A 16,094-nucleotide genomic window follows, 5' to 3' on the forward strand; every position below is an offset into this window, starting at 1 on the left:
GGGACAGTTTGTGGGTATGGCTGCCACTACTGGAAATTGGGGTGCCTGAGTGGAGGAGGCCCAGCCCAGATCAGAGCAGGCTTGGAGATTTCAGTCCCAGACCTTCACACCTGGGTTGCTCTGCCAGTTCCTCATGCATCAGGCTCATCTAAACATATGGAGAGGGGCCTTGTGCATGGCTGTGGCTGGGTTCTGAGGTCCTTAGTGCCGGGACTGATTTAGGAGGGGAGGTAAATTCAACTCGTCCCATTCCAAGGGGCCACAGTGAAGACAATCAGTGAGATTCTTTTGCATAGTGAGATAATTCTTGACTCTGTATACATGTGCCTGTATTGGTATGTATATGACACATAGAAAAAGGTATATATACATACATATTCATATATATTCACGTATGCATGAACATCTTTATGTCTTCAGTTCTGATACTGATTGGGATCCCTGGCTTGGAATCTGTGCAGTTCTGGATTGGAATTCCTTTCTTCACCATGTATATCATTTCTCTCTTTGGGAATTCCCTGATCTTGGTCATCATCAAATCTGAGCGCGGTCTCCATGAACCAATGTATCTTTTCCTGGCAATGCTTGGAGCAACAGACATTGCTCTCAGCACCTGCATCTTACCAAAAATGCTGGGAATCTTCTGGTTCCATTTGCCAGAAATACAGTTCGATGTTTGTCTCTTTCAGATGTGGCTCATACACACTTTCCAGTGTATCGAGTCAGGTATTATTCTGGCTATGGCTCTGGATCGATATGTGGCAATCTGCAATCCTCTAAGACATGCAACAATTTTCACTCACCAACTTCTCACTCAGATTGGGGTTGCAGTGTCACTCAGAGCAGCCATCTTTGTGGCTCCCTGCCTCGTCCTCATCAAATGCCGCCTGAAGCATATAGGACCACTGTGGTCTCCCATTCATACTGTGAGCACATGGCTATTGTGAAGTTGGCAGCAGAGGATACTCGAATCAACAAGATCTATGGTCTGTTTGTGGCTTTCAGTGTACTTGGGTTTGACATGATTTTCATCACACTGTCCTACATCCGAATATTTATTACTGTCTTTAATCTGCCCCCAAAAGAAGCAAGGCTCAAAGCCTTTAACAACTGCATTGCCACATCTGTGTCTTCCTTGAATTTTATCTCCTTGCTTTCTTCTCCTTTTTCACACACAGGTTTGGTTTCCATATCCCACCCTACATTCAGATTCTTCTGTCCAACCTCTACCTACTTGTCCCACCGTTACTCAATCCTGTTGTGTATGGTGTGAAAACCAAAGATTCGAGATCGAGTATCCAAAATGTTTTACCCAAAGGATAATTTTTGATTTCTTACTATTTCGTTTTAAGAAAACAACAAAGGACTGTGACAAAAAATGTTAGGTTATTGTGTTGTTCAGGCATATTTTGCACCAAAATGTAAATATGTAATTTTGTTTTCAAACAGTAAATGTTTGGATTTTAGTCACACATTTATAGAACATTTTCAAATGTAGTCAGCATATTAAGTAAAAGTCAGTAATTATGATAAAATCTATCAAACATCAATTCCCTTTTTGTGATATAAATTTCTTAGTTTGAATAGACTTAAAAATTAAATGTAAATTTTGTGACATATTGAAAATGCATATACATTTTGTTAATGTAATATAATTCTGATGTACATAAAAGATGAAATTCACCATTTATTTGATGTCATTATTTTTTAATTTGTATAATTTACAATTCTTTACTTAATTATTACTAATTAAGCATAAATTAGAGATTCTTTTTTCAAATTCATTTATCAAAATATATTGTAATGTCTTTTTCTCCCCAAAAGCATTTCACAGAGCATATTCTATCTATATTTGTATTTATTTAGAATTGAATAATAGAGTTATTTCTTTTAATGCTTTTCATTTATATATTTGTTTGAGGGGACCACACCTGGCAATTCTCGGGGTTGCCCCTACTTCTCTACTCTGGAATCACTCCTGGTTGTGCTCGGTGTAACCATATGTGTTGTTGGGAATCCAAACTGGGTCAATCCCATTCAATACAAATGCATACCCACTGTACTATCACTCAGACCCCTAGAAAGGAGTTTCTAGCATAAAATTAATTCATAATAGAGAAATGTTGTTGGGCAAATTAACAAACTGGAATGATTAATAGTAAACTTTGTTTAATGATAAACTCTTACATGTATGTAAAATAATTTTAAATGCTAAAATTTCATAAATAAAGCTCAAAAAATTAATAAATACTGCAAATAAAATGTTGTGCATATACATATGCATTCACGCTGGAGAGATAGCACAGCAAGTGGGGAAAAAGAGACCAATCACAAGGTCACAAATCTACTTGGTCTTCACAGTATACACCAAGAGATTGACTGTAGGAGGCCTTAGAAGATAGAAATTATCAAAACTTATATGACCCTTAAGGTACCTTCTTACCAAAGCAATAAGTTAGAAAACTTTGGTATATAAGAACAAGAATAGCGCAGACATGACCAGTACACATGCTGCTTCTCTCTCCTTCATCCCTTTACTTCCCAGATAAATGTACTTTCTTCATAATAAATAAGTAAAGAAAGAACTGAAGACATGTCCATAAACTAAGAATTTTGAAATTTGAATTTAAACACAAAATGGGCCACCATTTGTTAGATGCTACATCTCGTACTTCTTCATATTCTATATTATCATTTGTATCATTTGTCATTCCATTGCTTATCAATTTACTCGAGCGGATGCCAGTAATGTGTCAATCCATCCCTGTTGTGTGCTAGTGTAGCCCAATGGTGTCTGCTCACACCAGGAACATGAGGAGCATTAAACTGTTCATCTAGGGTCTTGATGAAGTCTGACTATCTCATATGTGGGCAGCCAGGTGTCCTTTTACATCCCATGGAATCCAGTCGATAATAGCTCTAGTACAGCAGATGTCTCCAAATTGCATTATGTGTCTGGGCCATCTAATTTTCGGTGCCTTGCCAAACTAGGCAGTGTCTCTGATTCTCAATCATCAATAGAGGCCATAACTCCAGATTCCATTTCTCTCTTGAGTGAAACGTGATATTCCACGCATAGCACTTTCAATTTCTCCTTGGGAGACCCGAATAGTGTTCTCATCCTGTTTTCTTAGGGCTCAGGTCTCTGAGGCCTATGATAGTGCAAGATATATATTCCTCACTTTAGAGATACAGTGATCATAAATGGAAGTCATTAGAATTGAAATAAACTTATCTAAGATTTTCTTGATAATACGGATTATAGTAGCATCCTTCAAGAAGATGACGGACTTGGAAATACAAACTTACGTTTATCAGAACTATTTCTATTGAAAAAAGTATGATAATTTCAGAGTTTTCAAAAATCTTATTACTATTTTATAATGATAGCACTGTAGCACTGTTGTTCTGTTGTTCATCAATTTGCTCAAGTGGGCACCAGTAACATCTTCATTGTGAGATTTGATGTTACTGTTCTTGTCATATCAAATATGCCATGGGTAGCTTTCTGTGAAGGCGGGATACTCTTGGTAGATTGCCAGGCTCTTCGAGAAGGACAGAGGAATCGAACCTGGGTCAGCTGTGTGCAAGGCAAACAGTCTACCCGCTGTGCTATCGCTCAGCCCATATACATACATACATATATATGTATACATATGTATGCAACTCTTTTTCTTATTTCACAAAACAAAAAAGAATATTTCCCAGGTCAACTATACTTTTTCTATGTAATATACCAAGAACATATGAACTACTAAATAATGTTTCATAGTATAATAGGTAAAAACAATTTTAAACACATGTGTTTGAGATACTATAAGAAATATGAATTAGTGTAACTCATTTTTAAAAACTTTAAAATTATGTTCATCATGAAGTTTGATTAAATTCCTTACTGTATTTTTGGTTCAATCAAAATAAAATGCCTCTATGAGTCAATTTACATGAAAAACTAAATGGTTAACTCTGCGTACTGGGAACAGTCTCACATAAAATTGTTAAAATCAACCACTGCAAATGTGAGTTTTGGAAGTTAGGGATTAGCATAAGTGAAATAAATCCTACATAAGAATCCTCCAAGTTTTTCGATTAGCTTTTGCTGGGAAATGCGCTTTGTATTTCTCTCTCTTTGTTCATAAAGTTAAATTAAGTCTCCACATAATGAATGTGGATATCTGGAATCAGTTCTTTTTTGGTTTGTTTGTATTTTGCTTTTGGACCACATCTGGCATTCTCAGGTTTACTCCTGGCTCTGCACTCAGAATTTCCCTGGCTGTACTTGGGACTATACGGAATGCTAGAGATCAAACCCCAGGTGGTGGTGTGCAAGGTGAGCGCTTTACCCACTGTACTATCTCTCCTGCTCTTCGAATCAATTCTTAACTCTACCTAATATTTACTTTGCCAAGTATGGCATAAACTATTGGAAAAACGCTGTCTTATGTGGCATTTCATAATAAAGTTCATTCCTCGGGAGAATTACATCATGGTCTTGTCCCACTGTTGATATCAAGATGGTGCTATATTTGCCTAATTGAAGACAATTGCTATATAACTGCATGTGTGGTTGCCCTAGCATATTGGTGCCTGCACTACAAAGGTTAGAAAACTGTTCTTGTGAGTATGTTTTTCTATAAGCTATTTTTTTTGTTATTTATGTACATAAGTGTTAAGAAAACACCTAAGAGGAATATTAGAAATTGTCCATTATTATTTAGTAGAAGGAGTTAGCCTTATGATAACCAAAGTAAAAAAGTCTTTTATTGTCTGAATTTCACCTTGAACTTTAAGAATATAAATAAGTAATGCATAGCTTCTCTTGTTCTACCAGGGATTTTTCACCATACTCTCCTCTTATCAATGGTTAATTCTCCTCAGATCTTTTACTAAAGCTGGTTTATATCTTGATTTTCAGGAATAATCAGATAGAGCACAAATAAAAATAAAATTTTCTATGTAATATAAAAATAACGTATTAACCACTAAATAATATTTCTTAGTATAATAGGTAAGACAATTTTAAACACATGTATTTGATATGCTATAAGGAATATGAATTAGTGTGATTCATTTTATATAAACTCTAAAATTTTGTTATTATCTTTATACACTAAGATATGAAGATTCTTCAGGTTTTACTTCAACAATTTGTTTTGTTTTCTTAGCCCTATAGAAACCAAGATTAGGTAATTGACATATACATTGTTTGTTAATTTTTTAAAATGTTAAAGAAATTCAATGAAAATAAAATAATATTTTAATTCTTACAAAAGTAAACTTAAGAAATAGTTATATGTTGATATAAAAAACACATTTTACTCATTCAAAAATCTCTTCATAAAGGAGGTGATGTCTGAGTTAAAATTTTATTCATAAATGTTTGTAATATGAAGAGATAAGACAAAAACTCCAAAGGAACATTGAAAGCATAAGAAAAAAAGTATAATAACTTCTCAGTTAATATACAGATTTCTGATACACAGTATGTATGAACAATATGTTTGTAGGAATGATTGAGAGTGAAAGCTAACAACAATATTAATAATAAAATAACATGAAAAGGGTGTCTCCTATTAAGCATTTAGCAATTAAAAGTACAACTGAAGTTAATACTTTTCTTCTAGAGACACTTAGAGATATTTCTCTCTTCATATAAAATTATACACCATAAGTGTCTCTTTGTTAGTAGTATTTAATGAAAAGAGGTTTGTGCCACACTAGGTGATGCTTAAAGCTACTCCCAGCTCTGTTCTCAGGAATTCAGTCCTTGCTCAACAGACCATGGGGGGGTGAAACAGATGTTTCTGTATACAAAGTAAAGTTTTAAATCCTGTATTATCTCTCTGGTCTAAGAAAAGTCTCTGTAAGGAAGAGTCCTGAAATATTCATCGTATTTTGGTTTTATGGTTGGCAAATATGGATTAAATAAAGAGCCTTGTATCCTGAAGCCAAATCAGATTTTAAGTAATTTATTCATTTTTTTGTGAGGGACCTTCCATGTGGTCCTCAAGAGGCACCAGTGGCCATTAGGCTGACAGTTCAATCTGAATCACCAAGGATGCAGTGCTGCTTGAGCCCCATAATCTTGGGAACTACCTGGGATGCCTCAATGGTGCTTAGAACCTTCAGATTAATACCCGGTGGTTCTCAGAAGCCTGCAGAGCTATATCTAGCAGTGTTTGAGAGATTTGAGGGACTACATGCTGCTGATTATCAAACTTGGCTTGGCTAAATGCAACGTATGCATCTTAATCCCCATACTACCACTCCAGCACCCAAAACAAGTATAAAATTCTCCCTGCTCCTTGAAGTAGATGGACTTCTTTGGAGCCCATTCATGGTGAACTTAAGTATGACTGGATCGATTGCACAGTGGGTAGGGAGTTTGCCTTGCCCGAGGCCGACCCAGGTTTGATCCAGCCGCCTCTCGAAGAGAGCCCAGCAAGCTACCTAGAGTATCCCGCCCACACGGCAGAGCCTGGCAAGGTCCCCGTGGCGTATTCGATACCCCAAAATCAGTAACAACCAATCTCACAATGGAGACCTTACTGGTGCCCGCTCGAACAAATCAATGAGTAACTGACAGTGACAGTATGGAATAAATGTTCACTTTAATATATTTCTGATTTAGGCGGACATGACAGGAAAAAGAAGAGTTTGTAAAATCTACAACTAAGAATATTTCCAAGAAGGTTTATTATACATTTTAAAATTTATAAGCATAAATTCCTCTGACTTAATCTGTGAATTCAGAGTTAATATGTCCTTTAAACAACTAATTTAGAATTATTACAATCTCTATCATCATTTAGCTTCTCTGATGAACATGATTATATCTATGTTATAACTTGAGGACTTAAGGATGGAGTGGTATGTAATTAAAGAAGCAAGGATATTGTGTGGGTGATAAATATCCAATATATTACTCCATGGATAAGATTTCAGAGGATATGAGTCAGTAGCAGATAGCAATGGCAACAGTGGTAAGTTAAGATAACATTGATCTCACTTTAAGGATTTCTGTGAGCACAGAGGAATTTAAAATTAGACTTGCAGCTTAATCAATGGCTGAGTAAATAGTAGTATTCCTACATTAAAAAAAATCACCCAGCTAAGTCAACAACTAGACTTCAAATGTGTAATTCCCTAAGTATAGCATCTTGTCAAATAAAAAAAAAAGAAAAAGAAAATAAGTTTTGATGAAGAGATAAATGACAAGAAAGACTGGTAGGGTCCTTTATCAGCAAATGCTTGATGTATGAAATTATACAATTGTCAATTTTATATGAATAAGAGACTGTGGTCACCAAACCTGGGTAAAAGATAAAAATAATAGTAGGTGATATTGTAGTTTTAAGTGGTATTTTCAGAAAATCATATAATTAAAGTATCTGTATCAATTATTTTGCAAGATTGTAAAATAAATTCTAGTTATTTAACTCTTGGTGGAATAGATATTACACAAGGAATACAAATGGTTTGTATGGAATCAAAAATAAATTTTGATATTTTGTCTTATCGAGTATAAAGCTCTAGGATACAATAAATGCCCATCACTCTAGAAATCATCTTATCTTAGATCTTAAGCCATTTTCAGAAAGAAATTTCTTCATGTGATTTTGAATCTTCTACCGTGTGGCTCTATACCAACTGTATCTCAGTTACTATTAATAGTAAATACTAAATGTATGCTCAGCAGTTCTGGAAATTCAAAGATGGGCAGATGATGAGTTGCTTCTCATTTCTCATCTAAGAGATAAATAAGACTCAGTACTTTATATTGGTAAATTAAATGTGCCTAACTGAACAAGATTTCAAAAAATATTTTAAATGCGTGTGTATGTGTGTGTATGTATGTGTAGGGAGATAAATTAAAAAAGATCCAATGCTTGAGCTAGTTTCAGTGGAAGGTAAGAAGGAAAATCAGGAATAAAGTCAATTAAAAGTATCAATAAACAGTTACCAGGTATAATAGATCCAGGAAACATAGGAGAAACAAACAGATAGAAGAATTATTTACTACTGATCTCGCTTTTATTAAAGTTCTGGGTTACATAGTAAGTATTTAAGCAAATTCTTACAACAGAGAATAAAGTTTTTCAATAAACAGATTTTTAAAAAACAGAAAAAAGCAGGGTCAAGTAAATATAAGAAATGATCTAAATTTTACATTCACTTACATTTTAGGTCATGATAATGTATCACATATGTGTTATGTATGTATTATGTATGTATTATGTAATGAGAATGTAGCACTGTAGCACTGTCATCCTGTTGTTCATCAATTTGCTCAATCGGGCACAGGTAACATCTCCATTGTGAGACTCCTTGTTACTGTTTTTGGCATATCGAATACACCAGGGATAGCTTGCCAGGCTCTGCCATGTGGGCGGGATACTATCGGTAGCTTGCTGGGCTCTCTGAGAGGAATCGAATCCGGGTCAGTCACGTGCAAGGCAAAAGCCTTACCACTGTGCTATCACTCCAGCCCTGTGACATTGAAATTTATGTCATTTCAATGTCATTGAAATATATGTCATTGAAATGTATGTCATTGAAATTCAACAAACAAAAGTAGTAATTTTTACAGAAAAGTTCACCTGCTAATAGCCTCTAGGTAAAGGCTCAGCATATAATTAAGTTATATAAGAGAAATCAACAAATAAAGTAATTTCAAATGACAGATACATTTTATAATAGAACAAGGTCACATTTATATTAGAAAAACAAAAACTGGAAGCACAGTTCAATGTAACTAATTATAGGGTCAAACACTCAGCTGTGATAATTTGAATTGTAAACATTTAGATTTTTTCTTTTATTCTTAAAATAAAGTTCTATTGTTTCTTTTTATGCGCACCCTGTCATAGAAAGTTATCTAAAAAGAAAATCAATAAAGGATGTTGAAATTAACTTAATTCTATATTAGTATTGTGACAAATTTCAATACATAAGACAGATTTAAATTTTAAAAAAATCATATAACTCCTTTATAAGGTGAATTGTGGAACAGAGATATAGGTCTAAGGACTGAGCTCAAATTTTGTATATGTAAATCCTGGCTCAATTCTAACAACACATGGTTCCCAGAGGACCACTAGGACCAACCTCTAAGACTGAATCAGCTGTATTCCCTGAGCACAGCTGTGGCCCACTCCCAAATACGTCTGTCAACATTTACTTTGGAATCTGTAACAAATTTGAAATTTTATTTTATTTATTTCATTTTTCTTTCTGGTCTTTTCAAACAGTGCTCAGAGAACCATGTGTGATGATGGGGATCAAGCCAGGGTCAGCTACATACGAAACATTTGCCTTAAACCCTGTAGCATCTTTTTAGTTTTAAATATGCAATTTTTTAAATGGCAATAAAGAGAAACTGAGATGTCTAATAGTATCCAAAGATATTTGTTATATATATGTTAACGTTTAGTTAAGTACCACATATTGTAAATTGATAAATGAATATATACATACACTAATTCAATGTTGAAAAGCATTGACGTATTTGTACTCATGCATTTAAAATACTGAAAAAAGGGACTGGAGTGGTAGCATAGCAGGTAGTGCATTTGCCTTGCATGCAGCCGACCTTGCTTTGATTCCTCTCAGAAAGCCTGGCAAGCTACCAAGAGTATCCCACCCGCATGGCAGAGCTTGGCAAGCCAACATTGGTTTATTCAATATGCCAAAAACAGTAACAATCAGTCTCACAATGGAGACGTTACTGGTGCCCACTCGAGCAAACCGATGAACAACGGTTCAACAGTGCTACAGTTCTACAGTGCTACTGAAAAAAGAGTTAATATGCAAGATTATTTATATTCAATATGTGAAGTATGCTAATTTAGTATATTTTGATGTTTTGAATGAATATTATATGATTATCATTTTATAATAATAATTATAATATCTGTTATGCAATAATGTTGTTTTATCAAATAACATTGATTAATGGCTTCCTGCACATAAATTATTTATTACTCATATTTTAATGTTGAAACACTTCTTAAACTCATCTGTATAATAACTTTAATTTTAGGCTTTCATATTGGAACATACAATTTTCTTACTTCAAATTTTCTAGAAGTATGCTTGAGTATGAGAAATTCATATGTCACGCTTTAGTTAAACAGAATATTCTTCTTGAAAATTGTTAAAGTAAGTTTTATTTGAATTATTCATAATTATCTATATCATTTAGTATCCTATTTCTCAGAAAATTTCCTTAGATTAATCTTGGGGTCAAGTCAGATTTTAAATTCCGTCTTAAATAGCTATGTCTCTTCTGTATGCCCATATACCTGCTTGTCCTTTGTCATTGTCACAGATATTCCAGTGCCTTGTTATACCAAAGACCTCACTTCATAATTTAATTTTCTCAGGAATTTATAAAATTTATAAAATTAACCATACTTCTTAAAGGTGGTTATTTTTATAATTATTATTGCTGCTGTTGCTATTATCATTATAATTAACATACTACTGTTTTACTTCTGCCTATTTCAGTAATTGAAGGACATGCCTTTGTTAAGAAAATGAAGGGAGATATATATCATTTACGTTTCCAGTTTCTGTTAATTGGAAGACCTCAAGTTTCAATTTGAAAGCTTGTAAGTAATTACATAAAAATTACAAGCTAAAAAGTATACTTTTTCTTTTGTATCACTGTATCACTGTATTACTGTCATCCCATTGATAGTCTATTTGGTCCAGTAAGGTCTCCATTTGTCCTAGCCCTGAGATTTTAGCAGCCTCTCTTTACTCGTTCTTCTCAGCGGTGACACATTAGAGGCTTGTTCAGGGTAAAGGGAATGAGACCCATCATTGATACTGTATTTGGCATATTGAATACTCCACAGAGAGCCTGCTAGGCTCTGCCATGCAGGCAGGATGCTCTCGGTACCTTTCCAGATTCTCTGAGAGGAAGAACTGGACTATAAGAGGTCGAGTGGCCGAGAATATGATCTTGGCCTTTGATAGGATTACAAAGTGCCAGGGGCAGTTTGTGGGTGTGGCTACCAAGCTACTGGAAAATGGAGGGTCTGAGTGGAGGAGGCCCAGCCCAGATCAGAGCAGACTTGGAGATCTCAGTCCTAGTCTCTCACACCTGGGTTGATCTGACAGATTCTTCATGCATTAGGCTCATCCGAACATATGGAGAGGGAACTTGAGCATTTTTGTGGCTGTGTTCAGAGGTCTTTAATGCAGGGACTTTGCTTGGGCCAGAGAGGGAAATTCAACCCGCCCCTTTTTGAGGGGCCTTGGTAAAGACAACCAGTGAGTTTTTTTGCATAGTGAGATTATTCTTGACTCTGTATATATGTGCCTGTATTGGTATGTATATGACACATAAAAAAAGACATATATACACACGTATTCATATGCATTCATGTATGCGTGGGAGATGGAGATAACATCAAGGCAGATGGGAGAGGAAAGAAATAGAATTACATAGATATATAGGAACAAAGAGAGAAAGAATCTGAGAGCCTGTCTCACCATATAACCATTCCTGAATACATGAAATTGCCATAACAAAGAATAAATATGTCTGTGAAAATGCAATTTCAAGTATTGTTTAACTTCTGATTGTATGAATCTAGGTGAGAATGTGAAACATTCAACAAATGTTTGAGAGACATTCAACAAGTGCTCAACCACCTATAAAGAGTGTTCTAGGCCACCATGAGTAATCACAATGGCACAATATTTATGCCTTCAGTTCTGATACTGATTGGGATCCCTGGCTTGGAATCTGTGCAGTTCTGGATTGGAATTCCTTTCTTCACCATGTATATCATTTCTCTCTTTGGGAATTTCCTGATCGTGGTCGTCATCAAATCTGAGCGCGGTCTCCATGAACCAATGTATCTTTTCCTGGCAATGCTTGGAGCAACAGACATTGCTCTCAGCACCTGCATCCTACCAAAAATGCTGGGAATCTTCTGGTTCCATTTGCCAGAAATACAGTTCGATATTTGTCTCTTTCAGATGTGGCTCATACACACGTTCCAGTGTATCGAGTCAGGTATTATTCTGGCTATGGCTCTGGATCGATATGTGGCAATCTGCAATCCTCTTAGACATGCAACAATTTTCACTCACCAACTTCTCACTCAGATTGGGGTTGCAGTGTCACTCAGAGCAGCCATCTTTGTGGCTCCCTGCCTCGTCCTCATCAAATGCCGCCTGAAGCACTATAGGACCACTGTGGTCTCCCATTCATACTGTGAGCACATGGCTATTGTGAAGTTGGCAGCAGAGGATGTTCGAATCAACAAGATCTATGGTCTGTTTGTGGCTTTCAGTGTACTTGGGTTTGACATAATTTTCATCACACTGTCCTACATCCGAATATTTATTACTGTCTTTAATCTGCCCCAAAAAGAAGCAAGGCTCAAAGCCTTTAACACCTGCATTGCCCACATCTGTGTCTTCCTTGAATTTTATCTCCTTGCTTTCTTCTCCTTTTTCACACACAGGTTTGGTTTCCATATCCCACCCTACATTCATATTCTTCTGTCCAACCTCTACCTACTTGTCCCACCGTTACTCAATCCCGTTGTGTATGGTGTGAAAACCAAACAGATTCGAGATCGAGTATCCAAAATGTTTTATCCTAAGGATACTTCTTGATTTCTTTCTATTTCATTTTAAGAAAACAACAAAGGACTGTGACAAAAAAAATTAGGTTATTGTGTTGTTCAGGCATATTTTTCTCCAAAATGTAAATATTTATTTTTTTTCCAACAGTAAATACATGGATTTTAGTCACACATTTATAGTACATTTTCAAATCTAGACAGTATATTAAGTAAAAGTCAGTAGTCATGAAAAAAATTATCAAACTTCTGTTCACTATTTGTGATATAAATTTATTAATATGAATAGAGACTTTAGAAAATTAAATGAAAATATTGTGGCATATTGCTGATACATAAACATTTTATTAATGTAAATATTCTGATGTATATAAAAATGAAATTCAACATTTATTTGATGTTATTATTTTTTAATTTGTATAATTTACAATTCTTTTCTAAATTATTACTATTTAAGCATAAATTAGAGATTGTTATTTCAAATTCATTCATCAAAATATATTGTAATGTCTTTTTTTCTCCAAAAGCATTTCACACAGCATACTCTATCTGTATTTGTATTTATTTAGAATTGAATAATAGAGTTATTTTTTTAACGATTTTCATTTATTTATTTGTTCGTGGGGGCCACACCTGGCAATGCTTGTTGTTGCCCCTAGCTCTGTACTCTGGTATCACTCCTGGATGTGCTCTGCAAAACCATATGTGTTGATGGGAATCCAAACTGGGTCAATCCCATTCAATACAAATGCATACCCACTGTACTATCACTCAGAACCCTAGAAAGGAGTTTTTAGCATAAAATTATTCATACTAGAGAAGTGTTGTTGGGCAAAATTAACAAACTGGAATGACTTATAGTAAACATTATGTAATAATAAACTCTTACATATATGTAAAATAATTTTAAATGCTAAAATTTCATAAATAAAGCTCAAAAAATTAATAAATACTGCAAATAAAATGTTGTGCATATGCATATGCATTCACGCTGGAGCGATAGCACAGCAGGTTGGAAAAAAGAGAACAATCACAAGGTGATAAATCTACTTGGTCTTCACAGCATACACCAAAGGATTGACTGTAGGAGGCACTAGGAGAAACACACTAGCAAAAATTATATGGACACTTCTTACCAAAGCGATATGTTAGAAAACTAAATAGCTCAGGTGGATAAGAAGAAAAATAGTGCAGACATGAACAGTTCAGGGGCTGCTTCTCTCTCCTTCATCCCTTTACTTCCCAGATAAATGTATTTACTTCAAAATAAATAAGTAAAGAAAGAACTGAAGACATGTCCATAAACTAAGGATTTTGAATTTTGAATTTAAACACATAATGGGCCACCATTTGTTAGATGCTACATCTCGTACTTCTTCATATTCTATGTCATCATTTGTATCACTTGTCATTCCATTGCTTATTGATTTGCTCGATTTGGTGCCAGTAACATGTCAATCCATCCCTGTTACGTGCTAGTGTAGCCCAATGGTGTCTGCTCACACTAGGAACATGAAGAGCATTAAACTGTTCATTCAGGGTCTGACCATCTCATAGGTGGGCGGCCAGGCATCCTTTTGACTCCCTGTGAATCCAGTCAATAATAGCTCTAGTCCAGTGGTTGTCTCCAAATCACATTATGGGTCTGGGCCATCTAATTTTTGACGCCTTAACAAATGAGGCAGCATCACTGATCCTCAATCATCAATAGAGGCCATAACTCCAAATTCCATTTCTCACTTGAGTAAAATGTGATATTCCAAGCATAGCATTTTTGATTCCTCCTTGGGAGACATGAATAGCATTCTCATCTTGTTTTTGTAGGGTCCAGTCTCTGAGGTATTTGTTAGTACAGGAAGAATGGTGGAGTGGAGAATAACTATCCAGAGTTGGAGGTTCTTCATCCAATTAAGCACTTCTTTGATGCTCTTGAAGGTGTTCCACGTTGCTATCTTCCTCCTGCGCAGCTCAGGTGCCAGGTTGTTCATCATGTTGACTTGTTGACCAAGGTATACATAACTGCTGCATTCAGAGATATTCATTCTATTGAGAACAAATGGAGCGTCAGGAACTAGTTAATTTCCCATGAACATTGTTTTTATGAGATTCAGCTGCAGTCTGCCCTTTCCATACTCACCGGCCAGCATTTCTGCCATTTGGCTAATATTTGGTGTTATTAGAAGTATGTCATCAACCAAATGGATGTGGGGTAGTTGCCCATTATTTATCTTTACTCCCATTCCTTCCCATTCCAGTCATCGCATGATATTCTAGAGGTAGCACTGAAGAGTTTTGGTTAAACAGTATCACCTGCCAAACCCTTCTCTTTATGTCAATGATCACTTCCTTATAGAATGGTGAGATTCTGGTGGTGAATCTGTAATACAGCTTGCGGAGGATGCTGATGGACTGTGTTTGAACACCCCGTTTGGCTAGGGCTTTGATGACTTTTCATTCTCAACAGAATCAAATGCCTCTTTAAATCGATGAACATTAGACAGAGTGGCATTTTGAACTCTTGTAAAACTTCAAGGAGCTTGGTCATCATGTGCATATGGTCAATCATGCTAAATCCTTTTCAGAACCTGGTTTGCTCACATGGTTGTCCCTCATCTAGTGTTCTGACAGTCCTATTCAGGACATCTCAAGTGAAAAATTTATAGTTGATGGACAACAGGCACATGGGGCGATAGTTGCTGATGTCGTGGATGTCTTCCTTCTTATACAACAGAACTGTCCTGCTTGTTTTCCATTGGGAAGGAACCCTCTATTCCGACAGTAGAGTGTGAAGAGCCAAGCCAGTGTATTGACAATTACTTGTGGCAGATGTTCAGGTGTTCAGGCCTGACCTTGTCTGGAGCAGGTGTTGTACACATCTTTACTGACAAAATGCCGTGTCGGATTTTGGAAAGGAGAACACTGGGAATGCATATCCATCCCACAGAATTTGATTTGTGGGCAGTTGGATGTGGTATGGAAGAGATCTGAGAAGTCATGGATAACCTTTTCCATTGCCTTTTGAAAAGATGTGATAGATCTATTAGGACATCGGAAGGCAGTATTCTGGGTCTTGTAGTTGGCAAAGGACAGGCAGGCATTGTGAAAACTTTTCCCGGCTTCTGCCGCATCTGCCCACACTGCTGCTCTTCTCTCTGAGGTCTTCCTTTATTGCTTCTCTGCACAGCTTTGTCAGCTCGGACATTAACTTGTGATTGCCTGAGGCTCTCGCCAAACCACATTGGCAAATGAGCTCGAGAGTTTCCGAAGACAGGCGTCTTTTTGTGGTATCTCACACTCAGCATTCCTCACACAATCATGGAGGTGCTGAACCAGTCGATTGTATTTCTTGTTGATGTTGTCAACAACTCGACAACTTCATCTTGCCATATTGCTGCAATAGTGACAAAGAGCTCCCAGTTGGTGGTAGTTCTGGAAGTTTTCTTCTTAAACTTTACAGCCCTTTCTCTCTACTCCATGAAGTAGAATTTC

The 16,094-nt window shown here is 36.0% G+C and overlaps 1 protein-coding gene and 1 pseudogene across 1 annotated transcript; both read left to right on the top strand.

The window, feature by feature from the left end:
* The first annotated feature begins 398 nt into the window (after window positions 1-398).
* LOC101555050 (olfactory receptor 52A5-like) lies at window positions 399-1,330 on the top strand (annotated as a pseudogene).
* A 10,358-nt stretch (window positions 1,331-11,688) lies between these two features.
* Window positions 11,689-12,639, top strand: LOC101555323 (olfactory receptor 52A5-like). Its single transcript, XM_055143381.1, has one exon. It carries the CDS (start codon window positions 11,689-11,691, stop codon window positions 12,637-12,639), a length of 951 nt encoding a protein of 316 aa, XP_054999356.1.
* The last annotated feature ends 3,455 nt before the right edge of the window (window positions 12,640-16,094 follow it).

The sequence above is a fragment of the Sorex araneus genome, chromosome 6, assembly GCF_027595985.1.
Source record: "Sorex araneus isolate mSorAra2 chromosome 6, mSorAra2.pri, whole genome shotgun sequence".
Taxonomy (NCBI): domain Eukaryota; kingdom Metazoa; phylum Chordata; class Mammalia; order Eulipotyphla; family Soricidae; genus Sorex; species Sorex araneus.